Source organism: Semicossyphus pulcher, unplaced genomic scaffold, assembly GCF_022749685.1.
Source record: "Semicossyphus pulcher isolate SPU_LCO1_2020_fin unplaced genomic scaffold, fSemPul1.0.p SCAF_19, whole genome shotgun sequence".
Classification (NCBI taxonomy): Eukaryota; Metazoa; Chordata; class Actinopteri; order Labriformes; family Labridae; genus Semicossyphus; species Semicossyphus pulcher.
This window is the reverse complement of record NW_027211692.1, coordinates 17,170,182-17,194,797: the sequence shown is the minus strand read 5'-3', so window position 1 is coordinate 17,194,797 and position 24,616 is coordinate 17,170,182. Positions and strand designations below refer to the sequence as shown.

Below are 24,616 nucleotides of genomic sequence, written 5' to 3'. Positions count from 1 at the left end.
GGGAGCTGTCATGTCGTCCATCTTTTATATAGTCTAATGGTATACATATAGCCTATAGAAATACAAATACTGCATGTATCTATCTGCTGCTCTCCATTTCTTAAGAACACATAAAAGATTGTTTCAAAGCAGACAACACCTCCACCTTAAACTGCAACTTTAAGTTTCATTTTCAAGTTGTGCTTGATGATTAAGATACACCCCATTGCACAAATATGCACACAGAGTTTCATTTCTTTAAAAACAAGACCAATAAACTGACCGTTTGTGCCATATTTAATGCCCATATTGAACACACAGAAATCCTCTTGACACATTTTTGTTAAATATTCAATTTGGTATTAATGCCTTATTTGTAGGGCTTTCCCTGTTATTTCTTTATACATAAAGCAAAGCCAAGTTGACTCTCTTAAATCACAAATGTAAGAATTTCTGACCTCTGGCAAGACATGTCAGCAAATAATCTTATCCTGTCTGTGAGTCATTATAAGTAATACAAAATAATGCCTTGTTTTTCAAAGAAACTTTGTTTTTGTTAATGAGGCTTAGCTAATCCTCAATGAAAAGATGTCCTCACTGTTTGTAATTCGAGCAGATTTCTTAGGACAGAAAGAGTGAGGAACAAGTTATTCGTAGAGCTTAGATCAACAAAAGTTAGAGATGTTATTGTTTTTCATAATAGATGCTGTTGCTTTCATGCTGCCTTCCCTGTTTCATGGTAAGCTCGTAAATGACAGTACTCCGTCCTACTTCTTAGTGGTTGTGAATTGCTCACTTTTGGTAAACGAATTAAATATAAATTTTACAAAGTAAGAACTAATTTAACGTATTTGACACAGTAACTCAGCTAAGCACAACACAACATGCCCAGAATGACTTTAACAAGTGCTTATTTTTAATAGTGATAGTGATATTTCCGACAGTACCTGAATGCAGCATCAACTCAGTTAAAGTTCCACCTCAGCGTCTATTAAGGCATCAGTGCAGGTCAGTCCAGGTGGAGACATGGTTCAGCTGTGCTGTTGGGGAGACGGCTCCGGTGGACCGTTCGGTGTTAAGACAGCCCTCAGTCCGGTGTCCCGGACCGTCCCCGGGGCCATCACTGACATTTGCTGCGGGGAGCAGCACACTTTAATTCTCACCGGGGATGGAAGCGTTTTATCTTGTGGACGCAACTCTCAGGGACGACTTGGACGAAAGAAGTCTAACGATGGAAAGACGCCAGGTAAAGTTGATTATGTTAATGATTTAAAAAGGCAGAAGAAAAGTCGAAAAAAATGGAAATATCATTTTTTTCTCTGAAGGAGTATAATCCGCCTATTTGTGATTTAAAATTGCGTAATAGAACCATACAATTAAAAACACCATGTTTTTTAATGTAACGTAAGGTGTAATTGCTCCACAATCATGACTGTTAAATTTAACATTAGGTTTTTAGTTCACCTGTTTGGCTCTTTTTCATGAGTTCGTACAAACCTTTAATTTGAGGAAGAACTTATTGTTGTGTTTTCATACACTGACAACCAACAACAACATTGCATGTATCGAAAGTCATAAATGGTCATCGCAAACATTGCGCAGGATAATTAGTTTCTGTTTCGTTTCCCCTTCGTCATCACAGAAAACGAAAGTTAACTCTTTGATGCACTGAGTTCAGGAGCAAGTGGGAAATATGGGATATTATGAATGGTGAAAAAATAAACAAATAGGTAAAATCATTAGTAGTGGTGCAACAGTATTTCAGTTCAGGTGTATTTTTATGTGAAACGTAAAATTCTTACAATGTAAAATACTAGAATGGTTCATTACAGTGTTATATTATTATATATAGAATTAAAATTGTATTAGGCTATCGGATTAATACTATTGATAAATTAACATGTAAGAAACAGTTTGCTGTGCCGGTGAAGGTCAAACTTTTTATAATACTTTATTTCCTGGTGATGGATATTTTAATTTATAACAGTATTAACGATGTATTATTAAGCCATAATGATGTGAAATCTGTACTTGAGAAGTATCTGGAAACTGAAGCTGCCATGATTAAGTTTGTATTTAAGGCAGTTTAGGCTGATAAGTATAGTATTGTCTTTAAGTTGTTTTGTTCAGATACCTATGTTTTTGTGTTTTACGCCGCAAATGATGTCCCCCATGTGTTATTCTGTTTGTGATTCTCTCTCTGTCGTCCTGCAATAGGTCGTGTGGAGGGGCTGGGTGATGTTGTGTCGATGGCTTGTGGTCGGGACCACAGTCTGGCTTTATGTGCATCTGGACACGTGTTCTCCTGGGGGGTAAAGCAGAGAAAACGGCGCAACAATCACAGACGAAGGCAAGAACTCAGTCTATGAAAATTATAAATATGCAATGCATACCAATCACTGCGGGCAGATTTTTAAAACCCTTTTAACCGATAACTGTCTTATCAACATGCAGTCGGGTGCCCATACCAATGAAAGTACCTGTGATTCAAGTCGCTTGTGGAAATTTCCACTCTCTGGCTCTGACTAAAGGTAAGACAGACGCTGAGTACATCTTTGTGTGTTTGACATGGAACGTTAAAATCTGTAATTCAACAGCTTGCAAGGTTTGATCTTGTTAAATGTGGGAATTATTTGGTTTTATTTACACGTTAAATACAGTTTCAATTTTTTTTTTTCAAGATAATTTTTTCAACCTTCAACCTGCTATACCTACTGAAATACTACAAATAAACCTGAGTTATATGTCAAAATGTGTGTGTTGAATGAGAAACGTGTTGATTAACGAGTTAAATCCAAAGTAAACTAAGTAAGATATCAATTTCTCATGTATTTCCATCATCCTTTCAAAAGTGCACAGACTCTGTTTGCAGTCATTATTTTTTTCCTCCACTATTTCCCACCTTCCAGGAGGAGACGTCTTCACGTGGGGCCGTAACAGTCATGGTCAGCTGGGCCTGGGGAAGGACGTGGCACTGCAGCACACGCCCGTCCTGGTGACAGCTCTGACTGGCGTAGCGGTGACCCAGATTTCAGCTGGAGCTACCCACACTTTCTTCCTCACACTGCCAGGCCTGGTGTACTGCTGTGGGGCCAACAAATCAGGCCAGCTGGGCCTCAACAGGGTGGATGAAAAGGGTCAGAAAAATTTACTTTAATTGAATGAGTTACTGAGTGACTGACATCCTACCAGACTGACTTGCACTGACTGACTGACACCCTACCTGAATGACTTGCTCTGACTGAGTGACTGAGTGACTGACACCCTACCTGACTGACTGACACCATACCTGAATGAGTTACTGACTGACTGACTGACACCCTACCTAACTGACTGACACCATACCTGAATGAGTAACTGACTGACTGACACCCTACCTAACTGACTGACACCATACCTGAATGAGTGACTGACTGACTGACACCCTACCTGACTGACTGACACCATACCTGAATGACTGACTGACTGACTGACACCCTACCTAACTGACTGACACCATACCTGAATGAGTGACTGACTGACTGACACCCTACCTGACTGACTGGCATCAGCGCCAGTCACAAATGACAGAGATAAGTGCCGTGTTTTTTGCTTTTACACAGCCATTTTTAGGCTCTGAAGTTTTATACTTTGTTATACAATGGTGGCTTTATTGTGTTATACACTAAAATAAACCATTTGTCCCCAAATGAGGACATCATTTTTTACTACTTTTACAAACTACTTTCCTGTTCAAAGACAATTCATAGGTTTTAAACTTATTAGGTCCAACTAATCCCCAAAAGGTGGGAGAAATGAAAAATGCGTACAAAACAAAAGCTTGGGTCTCACCGCCTGCAGGCAGTGAGAGTTACACCTCCAGTTTAATCTTTAAAAAAATTAGTTGTTTATGTTTTTTGGTTTGGAGGTTTTCTATTTAACACTTTATTAAGCAACACACAATAAAATAATTATTAATAAATAGGAAAACTCTCTGACACTAGTACCAGTCTGTGCCTGTCATACAGTTTTATTCCTGTTACAGCGCTGTGTTTAATTTACCAAGTTGTGGCTCAAGTTTTTTATCCAGGTAGCAGGCATTAATGGTATTTTGTTAATTTTATTCATTTTAACTTTACAACAATAACATGGAGTATCAATGTTGTTAAAGAATGTAAGAAACAACACAACTTTTAATTTGGCTTCATGTTGCACAAATGAAACAAAGACATGTTGTTTTGGCGTTCCATCTCTTTTGGTTCAGGAAAAAAATGTTGCAACTTGGAAAAAGGGTGAAATTCTTTTAAATGCACTGGAAACCATTTTCTTTCATAAAGTGATATAAATCTTCTCAGGATTCTGGGAATATATTCAGAACAAAGGACGGTGGTGTTGAGTGTTATTTTTCACAAAAATGGATGCTTAACTCTGCAGTGAATGTGTTGATACTTCATCAGAGACAATCTGTGGCTTTTATCCTCACATTATTTTATATTTCATTAATAAGAACTCATTTTAAATAAGTATTCTGTCCAACTTTTTTTTCTTTTTTTCTTATTATCTTATCTTATCATCTAACAGGCAGTTTCAACATCTGTGAGGTCCCTGCCCTCAGACCTCTGGATATCTCCTTTATAAGCTGTGGAGAGGCTCACTCTGCTGTGTTAACAAAGGTACAAACCTCACTTCCTTTCTTCCTGGTTGTCAGCTAAATAAATTAAATATTGAATTTATTTACAAATTTGAAAAAAGATTTTTGGAGCTGATGCAGATTTCTGATTTTCACTAACTATGTAAAAATGTAGCTTCAAGTCAACACACAGTCTGCAGAACTGATTAACATTACTGACTGTACTGACAACTTACCCTACGATCATAGTCAATAGTTCTGACATTTAAACTCATTGGTATACCAATTTAAAGAATGGCACTGCACCCTCTGCTGGCAGAAGAAGGTAATTGCACCAATGTCAATGCACATACACACATAATATCCTTAGCAGCATTATGAAGTATTTGAAAGCAGTTTCATACCAACCTATTTTGGACAACATGTACATGTAGGCCAATATTGTCCAGGCCCTAAACACACACACATAACATCATATTTTAAAAATAATAACAAAACATGTTGTTGCTTTTTATGATTATATGTGATACTCTGAATTTCTAGGATGGTAAAGTTTACACCTTTGGAGAGGGAAGCCACGGTCAGCTCGGTCACAACTCCTCTGACAATGAAAAGGGACCCCGATTGGTTGAAGGTCTGGATGGACCGGCCGCACAGATTTCATGTGGCAGGTAAAGAACAAGGTTTATGTGAAACACTGAAACTCTGATTCTGATTTTTTGCATGTTTAGGGTGACCCAATCATAAAATCATTTTAAAAATATCTAACTTGAGATCTCTTATTACAGCCCTAAAAATTGACCATTACTATAGTAAACACTTGACGTCAAAATAAGTTTCTCATTAAATCAAAATTTTTTTATTGTCTTCCAGATGTCACACTCTGGTGTTGGGCTCCTCTGGCCAGCTGTGGGCTTTCGGTAATGGGGCCAAAGGTCAACTTGGGACTGGATGTACAGACGACTGTCTGACTCCCACTCTGGTAAATCTTCCATGGACCACCGACAGTGAAGCAGCCACACCAAAAGGTATGTATGTTTTTATGTATGGGCTGTATGATGTTCAGTAGATTTGAATGAGTCATATGGTTAGTCTCTGATTCTCTCAACTTTTCTTATTCATCCCAGGAGATGCTTTTTGTAATTCTTCCTCCTCCTCTGGAGTAAAAGGATTATTAGATCATTTCTTTTGGTTAAAGATTGGTCCAAATTCTAGTGCAGTCCTCCAGAAATGTGCAACAGTTGGCCGTAAATATTGCGTGAAAAATAACTTCTTTGAAACTGTTTGCTCTCAGAGAAGACGGTTTATCATTTTAAATTGCATTTCTTTATCTTTGTTCATTGTTTGTATTTATTATTATATGCAGACCTGACAATATCAACTGGATGGAACGCAAGCTTTGTTTTCTCTTCGCCTGCACAGGTATTGAGTTCAACTATTTATTTATTTAACCATTATTTTTTACAGAGATTTAAAGAGAAATACCCAGATGTGTTAAAACAAGCACACTGACAAAAAACATTTTTTCTTTAAAATTGATTTAATGTCTCCTTGTATCGTAAATTAATTTCCTTCTAGCTTAAATCTTACATTTAAATGACTATGTTTTCATGTTCATTCATCAGATTGGCTCTAAAAATGTATTCAATGTTTGTCTTTAAGAGTTCAAACCAAAGACAGATAACTGGGCGGCTTGATGAGACAAAACTACAAAAATGGCTGACAGTGAGCCCTGAAAACGCAGAAGCAAAGAGGTCCTTTCTCCGTAACTATTTTATAGTTGTGATTGTATAAATACACATATGAAATATCAGTCTCATGAGGAGCAACTTCAGTGTTACAGTGTCCCCCTTTCTTTCTTTATTCAACAGAGAAATATGTTCGATGTTTTTTACAAGTTCCAGTCTTGTTGCAAGTTTCACGAAGGCCAAGTGAGTCCTTTTCTATCTCTTGAAGCTGTCTGCAGCGTGCAGTAACAGTATCAGTTATAATCTAAAGATTTTGAGCTTTAGAATAAAAAGATTACCCGACTGTCATTTAGTCATTTTATTACTACCACTTTGTTTTAATGCTTTGCTTTTTGCTCGCATCAGTGGGCGTCCATTAGAAGCTGGTGCCTTAACTGTGGACCTGGAGGCAGCTAGCCAAACTTATGATCGGCTGCTGGCAGTACCATGGATCAAAGAATCAGTTAAGAGCATACTTTTTTTTTTTCATGCATCATTGAGATCATTTGTTCATTTGGATGAGGCTTATATTGATTGAATGATAAAACTAGTCCCCTGTCCCATGAATTGTCATATTTTACCATGCGTTCAATGCCTTTGAGACTGGACAACATACACTTTTATAGTTTTCAAACAAATGCATGCTCTGTAAACATTGCCACGACATCTCTTTTCATTGCAGGTAAACTTGAAAGTCCTGGTTGAGTGGCTTATGGCTTCAAAAGGTGACCTTAAATCACTAGAGTTCATCCTGGTTCTGCTGACGTGCCCCCTTCTGCAAGAGGACTCTTATGTCATGAATACGTCGTTGCAGTTGGCTATCATTCTCGCAGATCTGAGTGAGAAGAATCGGGAAACACTAAGTAAATAACTACTGTATTTTTTTGTCCCAGAGATTAGAAAACATTTATAACATATTTATACTACAGTATGACTTTACTGTATTTGTTTTGTTGTTGTGCAGAGAGCTTGTGGTCTTCCCTGACACCATCCATACTAACAAGACAGATCTTGGTGTTCAAAAACGCCCTGGCCTACATGCTACGAAACGGCCTCTTGGAAACTCACAACCCAGGAGTCAAACATCTGCTGAAGGCCCTCAAGCTGCTCTACGAGGTCAGTGTTGTGTGTGTGTTTAGTGTCAATTATTTTAAGATTTTAATTTGGTGTCAAATATGGAAGACAATAAATCATCTCTATAGGTAAGGGGTCACAGAATTTGGCCCCTTATGTCAAATCTGGACCACTGGCCAAGTTTGTGCTGTAACGTAGGTCTTTGCTCGGATCTGTGTCCGTCTGGTTTCTAAAATGTTTGTTAAGACTTTAAGTAGCCTGACAGCTGATTAATCAATTTATTTTTAAAAGAAAGTGATTACCAAATCTGACGACCATTATCTGTTGATGGTCTGTCATCTTTTTCACAGGCAAACAAAGCTGGAAAGTCCTACAAAGTTCCACTAAGCACCTTTTACGTAGAGGAAATCAACAGGAGTGTGCAACCCTTTACTGACATCATTCTCTGGTCCTGGTTTTCTAAAGTGGAGGTAAAAAGATGCTGTTCAGTATAAACTATGTTGCAGTGTATCAGAGCAACAATCTTCCTTCTGACCTGAACATTGCTTATCACTTTAATTATTTCTTTGTAAATTATCTGATTATTTCCTTAAGGATGATGAAAACATTCCCGTCATTTTCTGCCGCTTCCCGTTTGTGTTACCTCTGGATTACAAGGTGTCTGTCTTTAACACCTGTGCATTTATGAGAAAGGTACAGTATGTATTGAATATAGATTGTTTGTAAGCATTTTACTGAAGCTCTATCAATGATACAGCAGAGCACATGTCTCATAATTTTGAGCATTTTTGTTTAAGAATGTTTTAAACAAGAAATATATCATTACATTATAAAAAATTTCTATCTGTGCAGAGTTTCTTTGTAAAAATAAAACAGGTTTTGTATTTACAGGAAATGCATCAAGCATATCATGTCCTGGTTCTGAGGAGGCCTGCTGAATTGCATGGAGGTCCCACAGACTCTCCACCAGCCCCGTATTTCAAGCTTACTCTGAGACGCACTCACCTGGTGGAGGACACCTTCAGACAGCTCGGAGCGGCCGACCACAGCACCCTTCATAAGGAGCTTTTGGTAAACACTCAATCAAAACATTGCAAGCCTATTTGTTCTGAGGCTAAATAATTTAGCTTTGTCTTTAATTAACTTCTATTCAAAGATATAAAAGGGTTACTCAGCTTTAAACTTTCAAGTTGTTGGGAAGTTGTTGGGAAGTTGTTGGACTCAAAAGAACAAAAAACGGTCAAAGTCATACTAGCGAAGGCTGAGATGTGTAACACTGGATCCTACTTATACAAGTGTAACTTAAGCCTGTTAACTTAACACTGGACTTAATTTATAAAATAATTTTAAGCTAAATGTGAGATTAAACAGAAAATAAATCTGAGATAACAGGACATTAACCTTTACATGAACTGCCTAGTATAAAAAATAAATGGTTCTTTTAATGTAACGACAATTTATTAAATGTAATATTGTATTGTCTTATGTTTCAAATCTTGCCTTTTCATAGTAGCAACTAGAGGTGTGACGGTGAGCTGTCCGAATTCGTAATTACACATTTAGAGAGGTGACCATTAGTTTGAGGCGCAGATGTGCATTCATCATGATAGTCATTCAGTCTGTGTTCAGAGAAACTTGAGAGAGGTATTTTAAAATTTTTTATTTTATCCTTCATAGGTGCTTTACATGGTTGACAGTGAGGATATGATGGTCAATAAAAAGGACCTCTTCCTGCATCTGTTCGATGAGCTGATAGCTCCTGAGTCTGGTATGTTCATTTACAACGACAGCAAGACTCTGCTCTGGTTCCCATCCAAGGTAAGACCTGTTTATCAAAGAGGAAACCATATGTTACATTCGTGCATATAATGATAATAATTATAACTATCTAGTACATTCAAAACATTATTTAATTAAACATACAGGTCAGTTGGTTACAGGTTTCAACAACAGTTTATTAGAAGGATAAACCCCTTGAGATGAACCATCTCATTTTCAAGGGGGTCCTAAACACAAATAACCACATGATACAGGCAAGACAACACAAATGAACTCACACATACACATACAAAGGCTCTCCTAGGCCACTCCCACACCCACTGACCCCCACCCCCTCAAGACATAGCAGAGTACATTACAGTAGATGATTTTACACCCATACAGAGCTATTTACATACAGGTAACACAGGTCAGAAGTGTGAAGGAAAAATGGCGAACGTACAATTTTACAGTTTTGCTCTCTTACTCAAACTTTGAAAGGTCACATCCTTTTTTTATCCCAACCACGTTTTTTTGTCATAAACAGCCAAAAGTGGTGGAGAAGAAGAAATACTTCCTGTTTGGTGTTCTGTGTGGTCTTGCGCTCTACAACAACAACATCATCCACCTGCCCTTCCCGCTGGTTCTCTTTAAGAAGCTGCTTTGCATTACACCCTCGCTGGATGACCTGAAGGAGTTTGACCCTGTGATGGGAGAGTAAGACTGAAAAATCCAATGCAGAGCTGTAAACAATAAACAATAGTCTGTTTAATAGTTTAGATTTGAAACTTGTAAAGGTGCAATAATATAGTATATATGTTAAACGGATGTTTTGGGATACGTCTTCAGGTCTTTTCGCTACATCCTGGAGGACTGCACTCCTGATGATATGGAAAGCCTGGACTCCACTTTCACTGTACGTTTATGAAATCCCAGAATGACTACCAGTATTAGTTACTTTGACTCTGTTTCATTCTGTTCAATGTGTTTAATCATTATTCACTACAGGTGACCTGGGATGGTGAGGAAGTTGAGCTGGATCCAACAGAATCTGGAAAACCCGTCACAGCATCAAACAAGTATGTTCACACAGAATTGCTGTCTGTAGCTCACAAAGAACACAAGTAGGTCCTGTGTCCACTAACAGTGTTTTTTAAGCTTGAAAATGTAAAATGAATGAAAAGGAATGGTGTCGTGGCATTAGCAGCAGCGATCGACAAGGAAATTATATCCTCGAAAAAACAAGTCCACGTGCATGAGATCTACTGTCAGTCACTGCCCGGATTAGTTTCTCCTCTGCCATTGTTATTGACTAAGTTAATATCAGAAGTCCCACCCCTTCTTGATTTTGACTGGTCGGTGAGGGAGAAGTAACATTAAAGAGTGAGCGGGGTTCCAAAAGTCAAGCTGTTTTGAATTGAAAGCACTTTGATCACAGCGACAAAAAACAGCTGATGCCATGTTGCGTTTCAGTGCTTAGGTGCTGTCAATACAAGCTAGTGGGCGTTAGTGGACACAGGCCCTTAATTTAGAGTGTGCCTCACAATCTTTAATCCTGTGTCTGTCAGTCATTATCTCCATGATCCTCCTAACTCTCACATTGTGTACTGTCAACTTTAAAGTGGTACCCTCACCAACTGCAATAGCCCATTAATGCAATTTCAAATCCCTGCCTTGACATGCCTTTTTTTTTTATCATTTAATACTTACATCAGAGGAAGGAATGAAATGATTGGCACTTGGTTACAGCTTTCTGTATAATTCTTTATTTTCTATTTCTGAATAGAAAAGAGTTCGTAAACGCCTTTGTCAACCATGTCTTCAACAAATCAGTGGAGGGAGTGTTTGCAGAGTTCAAGAGGGGGTTCTTCAAGGTGTGTGAGTTCGACGTGAAGCTCAAGGTGGTGGACTTCTTCCAGCCAGAAGAGCTGCAGGCAGTGATGGTGGGCAAGGAAAACTACGACTGGGATGTGTTCAAGCAGGTACGATGAAAACCAGGAGATTTATCTATACACACTCATTTCAGATTTAACACATCTGTAAATCTATTAACTTTTGTCCAAGGAGATAATGTGAATGAAACGTGATATTAAACTAAAAAAAACAACATTAAATGACCAGTTTAGCCCGATTAGTCCATTTACTACATTAGCCCATTTGTCTTTTTTGTTACAATACATACATTTGTTACAGTGCATATCTTATGTTTTAAAAAATTTAAGTCAAGTCATGATGTCACACAAGACTTGTATGTCAACCAAATTCACTTACAGATATTTGTTTTCACATTAGTTTCATCATGACAACATGAATTCAGTGCTTTTTGCTGGAGTTTCCCAGTCTCACCTGAACACACCCCACAACATGCCATTTAACTTTTGGGCAAATTAGAAAAGGCATTCAGTGATTTCAAATGGGTTACCTTTTTCAAGCAAGACTGTAACATAACATTACATACCATAAACAATCAAACCTTGAGATGATTAATGGATAAGTGGCATAAGGGGCGCCAGTTTAGCTCAGTTGGTAGAGAAAGCGCCACATGTACAGAGGCAAAGTTCTTGACGCGACGGCCGCTGGCTCGACTCTGATTCGCTGCTCTTTGGTGCATGTCTACCCCCACTCTCTCTTTCCCATGTTTCCTGTCAAAACTTCAGCTGTCCAATCAGTTAAAAGGGAAAAAAGGGGCATACAACAAAAATACTTAAGTAAGTAAGGTTCAGTAGAAGTATATCAAAGTTATAATTTGGACAGTACATACCCAATTGTACTTAGTTATTTTCCATGGCTGTATATCGTTTGCAGTCACTTGGGTAAAGCATGTTACAGCACCATCACGGCCCTTTAATTTAGAACCTTTGTTTGATTTCTGCTTTTGTTTATTTGTATTTTCTCACACAGAACACGGTGTATGAAGGAGACTACCATGCTGAGCATCCAAACATCGTCACCTTCTGGGAGGTGTTTGAGGAACTGACTGCTGAGGAAAAGACAAAGTTCCTCTGTAAGCATTAAACATGACAGTGCTTATCATCATTGATCAAGACATTTCAGAGAGAGCTCCTGTCCGTTTCACACTATGAGGGGCTGAGAGAAAGATTGAGATGTTTACCATATGCAGATCACAACATTAAGAACGATCTCTTCATGTGTTTTGTCCCCAGTGTTCCTCACAGGCTTTGACCGCGTCACCTTCAGGGGTATGAAGAGCATCAGGATGAGAGTCGCTGTCCTTCCTGATGAGAATAACATTTGTTTGCCTGAGTCCCACACCTGCTATAGTCAGTTCTTACTGCCCATCTACCCAGACGAGACGACGATGCAGACCAGGCTCCTTAAGGCTATTAATCACAACAGTGGCTTCCGAAAGAAAGACCCTACAGAACAATGAAGTTAAAATGGCTTCTTAAAAAAAAATCTACTTATTTCTTGGCTTTTCTGTCTCTACAACCTTCCTGGTGGAACATTATTTGTCTTTTAAATGCAGATACTGACATACTGATATCTTGAAATAAGCTCATTTGTTACATAATGAAGGTACTTAAGGGAAATAGATCTGCAGCAAATGTGCTGCCGTTAAGTTGCTGCTCATGTTTTTATTTTTATTTTTCACTTTAAATCACAAAAAATGTTGAAGCAGCACAGCTAAGAGTTAACCAGCTATTACGAAGAGAACACATTTTTTCCGCATGCACATCAAGCTTTGGCAGTCAGCAGTCACTGCCACAGCTCTGCTTCAGTTCACTTTACTCAAGTTAAAGTTTATAACCTCCATTTTACACTGTATACCATGATGTTCTTTGCATTTAGTACTCTCTGTGAAATGTATATAAGATCATATCATTAGAAAATATTTTATTTATTACAATAATTACAATAAAATATTTTACGCTCTTTGTTACAATAACCAACTAAATAAATATCTGTCCGCAATACTGGCTGGTACTTTATCATGTTGAAAATTTTTTTTTTTTTTTACAATAAGTTTGAATGTGTTTTAACCACAGGCCAACTATCAAAGTTGTCTTTTCTAAGGTAATACTGTTGATTGTGTAGTTAACAGCAGGCCATGTCAACAAAAAGACTCACCAAAGCCCATAGAGCAGTGGTTCTCAACTGGTCTCTCCTCAGGACACACCAGCACCTCCTTCATGACAAATCATCACCCAAATTCCGTTTTTTTCAACCACTCAAATATATTTAATGAAAAATGGTGCAGTTTGGACCTGAGACTGGATGAAACATCACAGTATGTTAACATCACAACAGACAACAGTTGCAGCACTCTTAGCAGGAGTGTTATTGCACATTGTGTCCGTGTTGATGTGAGTGTTTACTGTTGTTTATAGAGTCTGACCATGGCATGAAGAAAAGACCTGCGGTATCTCTCCGTGAGACACCACGGGTGAAGGAGCCTGTCACTGAACAAGCTTCCCAGTTTTGTTAGTGTCTCCGGCGAGGGGTGGGACGTGTTGTCCATCAGAGACGACAGCTTGGCCATCATTCTCCTGTCAGCCACCACCTCCACAGGGTCAAGAGGGCAACCCAGTACAGAGCTGGCCTTCTTCACCAGTCTGTTTAGTCTATTCCTGTCAGCAGCAGAGATGCTGCTGCCCCAGCAGACTACTCCAAAAAATCTGATGCCACCACCGAGTCAAAGAAGGACGTCAGAAGTGCCCACTCCACTCCAAAAGACCCGAGTCCCTGAGAAGATAGTCTACTTTGTTAGCTGCACTAGTATCTGTGATAAAAAATAATCACACTAGAGGAAAAAGATTTTGAAAAGAATTCAGTCAGACTTCTTTTATTATAAATCAGTCTTATTATATCAAGCGCTTCATTTAATATGTTGTGTCCAGTCATCATACGTGTCAAGAAGTAGTCAATCTTAAAAGATGTTGCACTAAAGCATTCCTTTTTAAGAGAGCACAACATTCAGAAAAACCTTTTATTGGCACCTCAAATAACTGAGCATTTCAGCATCATCAATATTAATGTTTCATCTGAGGAAAATGCAAAGCTCCTGAATTTTGAATAGTTTCCTGAATTAACATAAGTGACTGTGACCCTGGTTTGTGCTAACATGGCTACATTTACAAAAAGCAGAGTCACTCGTTTCATGGCGACATCAGCTGATTTACAGACACATCAAAGCACAAAAAAAGCATTTCTGACGTTAAAACATTTCAAGTATCTCAAGGAGACTAAAAACAATTTCCACAGCACAGACCATCTCATCTTTCTTTCTTTATTCCTTCTGACTTAAAATATGAAAAGCAGTAAATAATTTATCTGTTTCTAAAAGGACATCAAAGTCAACATTTCAGAGAGAGCTCTACGTCTTAACGTGGCTCACACAGTTTCTACTCAGGAGTTGTCAGGCAGCAAAGCTCATACGTGTTTCAAAGCACATACAAAAAGGTTAAACAGATAAAAATGAGGTGACAGTAAACCCACACTTACACACCAGTTAAAGAACCCTTTGTTTCCAGATTCAACAGTGACCGAACAGGTATTTAGAAACAGCGTCACTTGATCACCTTTAAACCTGACTTTTGGTTTTCTTGTCATGAAATGGACGGTTTTGTGTGCTTTCTTTTTGTCGGCTCAGAAAAATCACTCACCAGATATCAGACGAGAGCAACATCTGAAGTAATACTTTAGCTTTACACAAACATACAGACTTAAATATCCCTAAAAAACATAATTAACAAATAATTACAGTGTAGAAAAAACAATTAAAGCCACTTGCTCTTGCTACAAACTGTTGACAACAACATAAAAAAAGACAAAATAAAGGCAATATTAATGACACGGGGCTGTGCTGTGAGAGGAAAGTGATGCCTTACTTCTTCTCTTAATCGTCTTGTAGCTTGTGTTGTTTTGCTCCATTCATACACGGAGTGAGTCTTCTTCATGTGTAGTTCTGTTTTTATAGTCTGAAAAGTGATGGGATGTCATCCAGACAAAATGCGGCCGTTGTGTGTTTTATCCAAGTCCTGCTTCATTTGATATGTGTGTGTGTGTGTTTTCTTTGAGTGTTTTTAGTGGGTGAGTTGGCTTTCAGACCGCCAAGTTCATCTTCGTCACACCTAGTGTTTGTTTCAGGTTTTATCTGACGAGGTGGTAGGTGAGCCAGTACATGAAGACGGGCTGTGCTGCTGCTATAGACATGGTGAGGTACATCCTCAGCTGGTTTCTGGTTCCTCTCACCAGCCTCCCCTCCGCTGCCGCCTCAGACAACAGCTTCAGACGCAGAGTGCGGATCTGAGGGGAGACAAATATAAGATACTCTTCAATCAGCCAATAGAAAAACACGCATCTACGGCAGCTTATTATATATTTTCTGTGGAGATTTGACAGGTCAGAGGACAACTTATGTGATTAAACTTTAGTTTGAAAAATGAACAAATATTTCATAGTATTTCACCTTAAAGCTCAAATGAAAAACAAGAATAGTCATAAAAGGTTTGAACATTATAAATAAAAACAATTAAATAAGGTTCATAAGAGATGCAATGAAGCCCTGTTGAGACTTTCTGACTCTATATGAATGTGTGAAGAGAGGGGGGGGACATGGGTCAAGAACTGTCACCTATGTGCAGGTACAGGGAAAGCTTTTATTTGTTTGATTACATTTTGAGATTAGTGCAGAGTCAGGGGGCAGAAATCTGTTAAAAAAAAAAAAAAAGAGCTTCGGAATACTTGTGTTTAATTTCATGGCCGCATGTAATATTATAACTTTGTGCAGTAGACATCTGGCAAATGTGTAACATCAGGCAAGTTTGGCTGGTAAACTGCAGTACTCCAATACTGGCTCCTCATGCAGAGACTGAGGAGAGTTAGTGTCATTTTTGTTAGCTATCAAAACCATCAATCTATGGAGTATGTGTGAGTATGTGATTTCTAACCCTGTCTGACCAAGCTGCCTCACTTATTTCTCATCAGGAAATCAGTCTATTAAAATCAATAATCAAAATTTTGTTAGTAGATGCTGCTACTTACCATGAAAACAAAGATGGCGGCACAGCACCACAGTAGTGAGAGGTAATACGCTGGCCTCCCGAACAACAGACCTGCAACCACCCCTATGATCATCCTAAAGAAAACACACACAACAACCACACGTTAGCTGGGTAAAAGATCCACAGAGCCTTAAGAGTCATTTACAATAAAGGTGAGCAAAAATCTATGTAATTAAGGGAGGTGAGTGGAAGTAGAAGGTTACTCGGTGACATTAAAACATGATGTACGTACCCAACATATTTGTAACCAGAGAAGGCGAGCAGGTCTATGGTGGTGAGGTCGGTGTTTACGGTCACAAGGTAGAGCGACAACAGGACCGCCAGGACTTCCATGATCAGCCACACCAACGCTGAGCTGGCCTGAACTCCCAGAAGCTCCGGAGAAAACCTGCAGGGTGTACAAAATAATACAGTCTCTTGAGATTTACATAGTGTGAACTTTAATGTAGACTAGTAGTTACATGACTGACATCAATCGTTGTAAAGTTATAGTATTGTTTTTCCAGCATACATGCATTAACCACTCCCGTTTTAGCACCATTTAACAATCACTGTTTAGATTTATAATGTTAATATTTTGCTAAGTTAAATAATTGCAAATATTTATTATGGTTTTTAGCTTCTAAAAACTGTTGTTGCTCATCGGATGTCGGTTAAAAAAACAAAAAAGAGCTATGCATAAAAGGGAGACAATGCCTTGCAGGGAAATATCAACATTCCCATTAAACAAACAACATGTGTATATTTAAGATAAAAATAATGATTAAATCCTAGCTTAATGATCACTGCTTAGCTAAAGAGTATAATAATCATCATGTATTAAAGTGTCCTTTTGTAACCCGTATCATGCTGATAAAAATACTAATGTATGTGTACTTGTTCTGTGTGCCGAGGGCCAGTCCAGCCACCAGGACGTATGTGATGAAGCCCATGGAGGGAATGTAGAGATCGGGAGCGTTGACATCAAAGCGTGGAGCCACAGGAGTGTCCTGCTGGTAGCTCACCTCCCAGTTCTACAACACAAACATGATCACACACTTACAGCCTGCTTTATCATTATAATTTAGACAGAAAGCATGTGGTATTTCATAGGTTAAGACCCCAAAAATGTGATCTATGACTTGACTTCTGGTTGATTTCTGCTCCACACAAGAGGGTGTCTTTAGGCCAAAAAATTTGGGCTGAAATTCAAACATTTACTGTCAGAGACTCACAGGGAAAAAACATTACATTTTCACATTTTCATGATTACCCTTTCAAATGCCAAAGTAATAACATAATCATTTTGATTTAGCAGGAGTAAGCAGACTTACCTCGTGCATGTAAGGGAAAACTAAAAGGCCCAGCTTCTTCCCCACGTACACTGTATCCACGGCAAAGTAGTATTTCAGCTTTGAAATTGGGATGAACCTGTCGAGCTGAAACAAGCAAGCACACACAAATTATTAAAGTGGTTATGTTACCTTTTAATAGAGGCAGTTTAATTCTTTGAATAAACACATTTAATGTGGTTGAAAGAGAAATATCCATGAGTCAGTCTTACATTCTTGTCCACCATTTCCCTCCCCTGGGACGCCAGCGAGCTGCCGTACGCCATGGCCAGGTTAGACATGGGGTCAGACAGGATGGACTGGCCAGAGAATCCTGCTGCTTGAGGCCCGGCCTGCTGGTTCCTGCTAACAGTACACAAAAAATGTATCAACTGAAAGAATATGATGGTTTTATCAGCTAAACAACACAAACTTTTAGTCTATTGTTAGGAGATGATGTTGAATAAACAGAAAGTTAAGTAGGAAAGTAATGGTCTCTTGCTTCCGCAATGAGTCAAATTATATTTTTTAGGGTATGATCTGATTGGCTGACAAATGAAGTCTGATTTGTCCTCAGTGTGATTAGATTAATTTTCAAAATGCAATAACATAATGTGTCCTTAATATAAAAGTACATTTCTACAACAGTTTAATGATTCAGTCTAGCTTCAGCCTGACTTCACCACTTGTACCCGGTCTGTGATCCAGCTGCAGCTCCGCTTGTATCCTCAAACAGCTGGCTGCCTTCGGAGCCATCCACGGAGCTATTCCTTAGACGCATATTAGGCTCTGCATAAAAGGAGACCGTAGTTAGAGATGAAGGTATTTAAATCAAAGCAGTAGATCTGAATGGCCCAAATTAGTAAAGCAAGCAAATGCAAGGAAGCCAAAATTAGTGGAGATCTGAACAGACAGCATGACTTGCTCTTTATGAATACACTTGAGTTCCCTCACCATTGTCTGTTGTTTAAGTTAAGGTTAGGCTAATGTTTAGAGTTTGACATCATATAACAGACATCATTAGCATCATTCAAGTAGGTACACTTAATCTTGTTGGGCTGAAGCATGCAGTTTATTTCCCACTTCTCAAGGGAGTATGAAGTAAAACTGTACTGCCAGTATCACTAATGCTACTATGCACAAAATAATCCCAGTGGGAACACCCTTTGCAGGATAAAGACCTATTTAACACTATTCCCTGAAGGAGCTGTAACATTATCAGAAACGGATTCAAGAACAGATTACAACATCCTTCAGAGCTGCAACACTTTTAGTTTGGACCTCCTCACCATGCCCCCCATAGTGGTAGATAAAGCATGATGGATATGACAAAAAACCTGTAGTAAGCTACAGATCCACATACACAGTGCTTTAGGTACTTAAAATCTATTACTAAAATCTAGTTAAGATTATTTAGGTGTGGGTTTTAAATCATCTGAAGAGCGTGCTTCGTGTGTTTACATTTTCTCAAATGTCTGTTTGGACAAACTTTAAAATATCGGACATCCTTGTGGAGCGATCTGGGTCAAATACACCTCTTGCAAAAGCCAAGCTCCAAAGTCTAACTCCGTTTGAAGCTTGGGAACAGAAGCTCCAACATTAGCTTACATGCTATGCTGACTCAAAATAGCACGAAATAGGTCAAAGCTTAATATAGCACCACAGTTCACCGTAACCAGCCCCGCAGACTTCACAGAAACCTCCACAGAGGGGTGTGTACCAGGGACAACCGTTAGCCGCTCGAGCCTGTGTAACATTTGGAAAACTAGCTAGTTAGCATCATGTAGCCGTTTTTTGTTATGAGTTTTATGGCAGCTTGTCGGCTACTAATTCCGATTAAATTAGATAATACAATCTTCCTTGTCGGCTAACTCTTAGCGTTGGTGGACTTAACTAATTTAAACGTTTTAGTGTGACAAGTTCTTTAACGTTAGTTGTTAGCGTCACCCGTTTACCGACAGCATCATTCAGTTTAGTTAACGTCGGAACTCTTTAAGCTAGCAGGAACAAAGTGTACACATGCAGCCGGTGTTATTAAAGGTTGATTTGATCGACAACATCACGTACGTAACTTACGCTGTCTGAACCCACTCTGAGTTGCAGTATAATCCATGTTGACTATCTTGATGGTTGCAGTGAGTTTACCAACTGTACGGAGATGCAGTTGCTACTAGTTAGTTAGCAGGCAAGCTACACAGGGAAGTTGGAGTCATTCATAAAATTAACACGGAACTAAACCGGGTCTTTTTCTTCTTCTTTAGTTTTAATGTTGGGTCATAACAACGTGAAGGGTGAATACCGCCTCCTACTGTTAGGAGGTGTCCTGTCGTCCAGGTTAGTTTGGTTCAATAAAGCTGTGTACATTATCTTCTCCACTTTCTTCCTGGTTCAGCTACATGAATCTTTTATTTATTTTTTTGCCTTTGTTTGACCTTGAACTTTTACATGAATGTTTACCTATAATAAGCTAATTTAGACAAACATAAAAACATTAGAAACATTGTAATGGAGCATTTCATTTTTATAGCTTTATACTATAGTTAATGATTTGAAACACCTTCCACCACTGTCTATTCATGACACAGTAGCCTAATGTTGCGTTACAGGTAATTGAGTCAAATGGGACACGAAGCCTAATGCATTTTTTTGTCATGGACATTTAAGCACAAAACAAGTTAGAGTTTGTCCCTCTGTGGTAAATTAGAAAGCACTTTTACATCCAACATGACTTATTTTTAACTAAATTTTATCTGTAAATGTAGTTAGTCTATTTCTTAATTGCTGGTGTGTATGAAAACCAAGTTTGCAAAATGATGCAAGAGGTAATGAAAGTGTCTCCACATCATAATTTAATCCTTTAACTGGATGAGCTGTGACTTAACGACACCATGTTGTCATAGCAGACAATAACAGATGACAATAGCAGATACTGCCAACAGGGAATTCCTGCGCGGATATCTAATGAAGACACATGTAATGTACAGTGGCCTACCTTTCTTTAAAACAGGAGCAGCTACATTCCGGTATTCAGCATTGTCTGTAAACATGTTTGTTGATGGGAACTGAACAAGGAAAAAACAGAGATAAACATTTAATAGTCTACAAACTTTATCTCTCTCTCTTCTATGGCAGAATCAATCCTTCTTTATACACAGCTGGTCAACACTTAATGCTAATGCAAGGATGATGACACACTAGCCTTTTTGGCTAACATTAAATTTAGTTGAAAACACAGCTTTGCAGGGTAAGCTACCAACGTGGCTTTTTAAAACACAGTAAGCACTTTCATTATGGTTGTTTGCAGGCTACTACTACTGGCTACTTTACCTGCCTATAAGTCTACATCCAAACTACTGCTACTGTTATTTTCCCCTCCATCACTTTGTGACTGTGGCCTTTAAGAGTTGGACATGAATGTGCAGAGCAGCTCTCTTCTGCAGAAAATGCAGAGTCTGTTTAATGTGAGCACATTGCCTAGTATTTTGTCAGATATCTGGAACAGCTGCAGATCTGTTCAGAGAAATTGCTTAGTTTATTTACTTTGATAAGCTAAGAAATCGAGTGGAAACTCAAAACATTAAGTGTAATTGCTTATTGTGAAGGTTTCTTCATTAAAGGGGACTTCTTTTTGGTTTAATGTGTAACCTTTATTTAAAATATTGTAACATCAGTTATGTCTATGAAATGCTGAGAGTTCCCAGAAAAACATATTGCCACATTAATTATCCTCTTGTGGTTTTCCCCACCAAATTTCCAGTAATATGTATTTCCTGGTGGCACATTACTTTCTGTTTCTACAGAATGTGATCAAACTGGAGTGATAACCTTGAAACACAGCTGACAGAAAGCTGCCAGCTCAAGAACAAAAGGGGACAAGGTTATATATACTGTTTTGGACTCTACGAAGCATCACTTCACATGAGCCTGCAGATGAAGACAGAACTGTTTTAATGTTTTAATGGTTCAGACATTCCGGTGCATATCTGTATGATTATGGCCCTCCATCTTCAGAGACGAAGTTCTGCACAAGTTTGGACTGCGAGGAACCGGAGCAGAGGTAATTTGTCCTTTAATGCCAGTTTTAGTCTTCTGGTAAATTGCAATATTCTGTTTAAATGTTATATACAGTAATAGTCTTTAAAAAAAAATACATGATAAGAGTAAATTAAAAATCTTAAAATATCACATATTATGTAATTTTTGCCCCTCACTTTTCATGCTGCCATGTCCTAATTTTAAAACTGCATTCTTGTTTATTGCTTTTCCTTCAAAATCGATTATTACGTTACTTTAGATAGTATCTTATCTGCAAATACAACATCCTGTGTGTGAATCTTAAGATGTTATCTATGCTTTATATCTGAGGCAGTTATTTTTGATTATGTTTTTTGTGTTTATCACTGGAAAACTAATGTTATGCTGATGCAAGATCACTTGAAAGACATTTTAAACTCATTCAGAATAATAGAAGAATAAAGTAAAGAATTAAATTTGGTCACAGAGATGAGTACATAATTTAAATACACTTATTTGAATATGGCCACGTCACATGTAAGTGAAACAGCTCATATCTTTCATTTGTATACTCGACAGTTTAATAGCCAAAACCACAAGGCTTACTTTAGACGTGTTGACAGCTGGTGTTTATTTACCTGGGTGGGGCTACAGCTACTGAGGGCTTCTTCTTTCACTTACATGCCAGCAGTGTTCTAACTACTAAACTTTTACTACATCTTTAATTATATTCACTTAATATTATTCAAGAAAAGTAAAGACACTCCAGCCAACAGCTGTGCTGGCAGTGCTACATCAGTGCATCATTTTTGTGTGTTCATACATTGTACAATGTATAAATGTGATAAAGTGCTTGTTAGCGAACTTGTAAGAAATAATCTTTCTCATATTGTTTTGTAGATTTTGATCCACATGAAGAAATCCGCATCGTCCTGGTTGGAAAGACAGGAAATGGGAAGAGTGCATCAGGAAACACCATCCTAAACAGAAAGGCTTTCGCATCAGTCCTCTCTCCAGTCTCAAAGACATCAGAGTGTGAAAAAGCCAAAGGATGGGTGGATGGACGCCGGGTCGCAGTCATTGACACACCAGGGATTCACGATACAAAGTACAAACAAGACGACGTGTTCAGAAAGGTAAAAGAATGCATCTCTCTCTCTGCTCCCGGTCCCCACGTGTTCCTCATTGTGACCAACCTGAACAGATTCACAGAGGAAGAGCAGAAAACGGTTGAACTCCTGCAGCAGGTGTTTGGCGACAGAGCTGCAGATTACTCCCTGGTTCTCTTCACTTATGGTGACCAGCTTGGAAACACAAGAATTGAAGATTTCTTCAGTCAAAGTCAACAACTTAGCCATTTGATTGCAAAATGTAACCAGCGGTATCATGTCTTCAACAACACAGCTCCTGATAGCAATCAGGTACGTCAGCTGCTTGCAAAGATAGAAAGCATGGTCTGTGACAACGGAGGAACATTTTACACAAATGAAATGTTCCAGAGGGCCGAGAGAGCGATCCAAGAGGAAGCAGAGAGGAATATGAAGGCCATTGCAGAGCAAAAAAGGATAGAAGAAGAAAAACTGAGGGCTAAATTTGAAGGAGAGCTGCTGCAAGAAAAGCTTGAGATTCTCCAAGACGAGTATAAAAGACAATCACGAGATAAGGCAGAGAAGAAAAACAAATTCCTTGTAACCGGTATGATCCTAGCAGGCGCTGAAGTGGGTGTTGCAATAGGAGTTGCTGCTCGTGCTGCAGGAGGTCCACTTTGCATTGGGATTGGAGCAGCGGTGGGTGGGGCTGCTGGGGCTGTGGTAGGACTCTTGGTACCAACAGCAGTAAAAGCTCTGAAAAACAAATGCTCTGTACAATAAAACTTTTGACTAACAAGTTCAGTTTGCAAAGAAAGGAAATTAATTGTCAGTGTCACTGCTCTACTGTTCTATATGCTACTTTGTATCTTTTCGATTACAAACCACCCCTCCATGCTGGATGTCATATTTTGACATTGCAGGGTTTTTTTTGCAGGCATTTGTTGCAAGCACACCCCAACAATGATGAAGTACAGGTCTGAATGATTTTGCACTAGTTATGCTCAACATTACTATTGAGTACCTGCAGAAATAATATGGTAACTTTAGGTCTGATAAGGAAGGAGTAAATTAAGGTTCAAATCAATATTCAACAACCACTCTGTGGTACGAAATTAGATTTTAGCAGCCCAAGATTCATGTATTTCCCTCAGGTGTCGGTGGAAACCTTACATCCATCCATTATCTATACTGCTTATCCTGTTCAGGGTCACTTGGGGGCTGAAACCGATCCCATTCACACTCGCATTCACACCTACGGGCAATTTAGAGTCACCAATGAACCTAACGAGCATGCCTTTGGACTGTGGGAGGAAATTGGAGTACCCGGCGGGAACCCATGCATGCTTGAGGAGAACATGCAAACTCCACACGAAAAGGCCCCCTACGTCCGAACTGGGATTCAAACCAGGAACCTTCTAGCTGTCAAGCAGCACCACCGTGCAGCCCTGGTGGAAACCAAACCAGAGCAAAAAGTACATTACAAATTGGACATAAACTTGTCTACATATGTAACCTAAAGATATGTGTTGAACTCATCTTTACAGCATCATTCTCTAAGCCATGTAAGAGTTTTTGCTGTTATTTTCACTGTGTATGTATTCCCTAAATAGCCAACTACATTTGTATAGAGGAAAAAGCTGACAAGTGTTTTACTGTCTTTGCCAAAGAGCTGCTTCAGTTCGATGGGAAGTGGATGTGTAAAGAATTGTAAACAATAAGCGCGCACACAGGAACACTGCAGGCTAATTCATCTTGGACAGACTCTACTCCTCACTACCACAAACACTTACTTATACCACAATAAATAAATTATTTCATTAATATGTAAGAAGAAAAAATAAAACAACCACCATGTCAATTACCTGTCTCTCTATTTGTACGGTTCCCCTTTTTCTCTCTGAAATGACTGTCTCACTCTCTCTGCTGACAGCTGGACTCAGAGGCCCTCAGGGGAAATGACCATCTCTCCTGAAATGGCCTGTGCTGTGCATAAAAGAGCAACACAGTGCGTTAAAGCATCCCTCCCTGC

The 24,616-nt window shown here is 38.8% G+C and overlaps 3 protein-coding genes across 4 annotated transcripts; 2 read left to right on the top strand and 1 right to left on the bottom strand.

Annotated features, from left to right (window-relative positions):
• Nucleotides 1-992: 992 nt before the first annotated feature.
• On the top strand, nt 993-13,050 carry LOC138597243 (probable E3 ubiquitin-protein ligase HERC6). The gene is made up of 23 exons (XM_069668818.1): nt 993-1,225; nt 2,197-2,329; nt 2,434-2,510; nt 2,889-3,116; nt 4,540-4,631; nt 5,132-5,259; nt 5,462-5,616; nt 5,955-6,010; nt 6,251-6,342; nt 6,460-6,519; nt 6,682-6,778; nt 6,998-7,178; nt 7,280-7,431; nt 7,740-7,859; nt 7,984-8,082; nt 8,281-8,460; nt 9,067-9,207; nt 9,695-9,864; nt 9,997-10,063; nt 10,156-10,226; nt 10,934-11,129; nt 12,049-12,151; nt 12,312-13,050. The coding sequence occupies exons 1-23, from the start codon at nt 1,006-1,008 to the stop codon at nt 12,536-12,538; spliced, it is 3,045 nt and encodes a 1,014-aa protein (XP_069524919.1). The 5' UTR covers nt 993-1,005; the 3' UTR covers nt 12,539-13,050.
• Nucleotides 13,051-13,923: 873 nt separating this feature from the next.
• Nucleotides 13,924-19,653, bottom strand: yif1b (Yip1 interacting factor homolog B (S. cerevisiae)). Of its 2 annotated transcripts, none has more exons than XM_069668482.1 (8): nt 19,550-19,653; nt 18,175-18,271; nt 17,716-17,845; nt 17,486-17,590; nt 17,049-17,185; nt 16,405-16,560; nt 16,153-16,246; nt 13,924-15,414 (listed from the first exon to the last, which is right to left on the bottom strand). In XM_069668482.1, the coding sequence occupies exons 1-8, from the start codon at nt 19,593-19,595 to the stop codon at nt 15,259-15,261; spliced, it is 921 nt and encodes a 306-aa protein (XP_069524583.1). In that variant the 5' UTR covers nt 19,596-19,653; the 3' UTR covers nt 13,924-15,258. The 2 variants fall into 2 exon arrangements, with proteins under 2 accessions (XP_069524583.1, XP_069524584.1); XM_069668483.1 differs by having other exon boundaries at nt 19,559-19,653.
• A 1,770-nt stretch (nt 19,654-21,423) lies between these two features.
• Nucleotides 21,424-24,196, top strand: LOC138597111 (GTPase IMAP family member 9-like). The gene is made up of 2 exons (XM_069668655.1): nt 21,424-21,539; nt 22,397-24,196. The coding sequence occupies exons 1-2, from the start codon at nt 21,470-21,472 to the stop codon at nt 23,365-23,367; spliced, it is 1,041 nt and encodes a 346-aa protein (XP_069524756.1). The 5' UTR covers nt 21,424-21,469; the 3' UTR covers nt 23,368-24,196.
• The last annotated feature ends 420 nt before the right edge of the window (nt 24,197-24,616 follow it).

Coding starts and splice junctions, on each gene's coding strand:
- LOC138597243 (XM_069668818.1), top strand. CDS start 1,006: ATGGTTCAGCTGTGCTGTTGGGGAGACGGCTCCGGTGGACCGTTCGGT. Junction 2,511..2,888: donor CTCTCTGGCTCTGACTAAAG/GTAAGACAGACG, acceptor CCCACCTTCCAG/GAGGAGACGTCTTCACGTGG. Junction 8,461..9,066: donor CCCTTCATAAGGAGCTTTTG/GTAAACACTCAA, acceptor TATCCTTCATAG/GTGCTTTACATGGTTGACAG.
- yif1b (XM_069668482.1), bottom strand. CDS start 19,595: ATGGATTATACTGCAACTCAGAGTGGGTTCAGACAGCGTAAGTTAC. Junction 18,272..19,549: donor GTTCAGACAGCGTAAGTTAC/GTACGTGATGTT, acceptor CCTTTTATGCAG/AGCCTAATATGCGTCTAAGG. Junction 17,591..17,715: donor GGGAAATGGTGGACAAGAAT/GTAAGACTGACT, acceptor TGCTTGTTTCAG/CTCGACAGGTTCATCCCAAT.
- LOC138597111 (XM_069668655.1), top strand. CDS start 21,470: ATGATTATGGCCCTCCATCTTCAGAGACGAAGTTCTGCACAAGTTTGG. Junction 21,540..22,396: donor TGCGAGGAACCGGAGCAGAG/GTAATTTGTCCT, acceptor ATTGTTTTGTAG/ATTTTGATCCACATGAAGAA.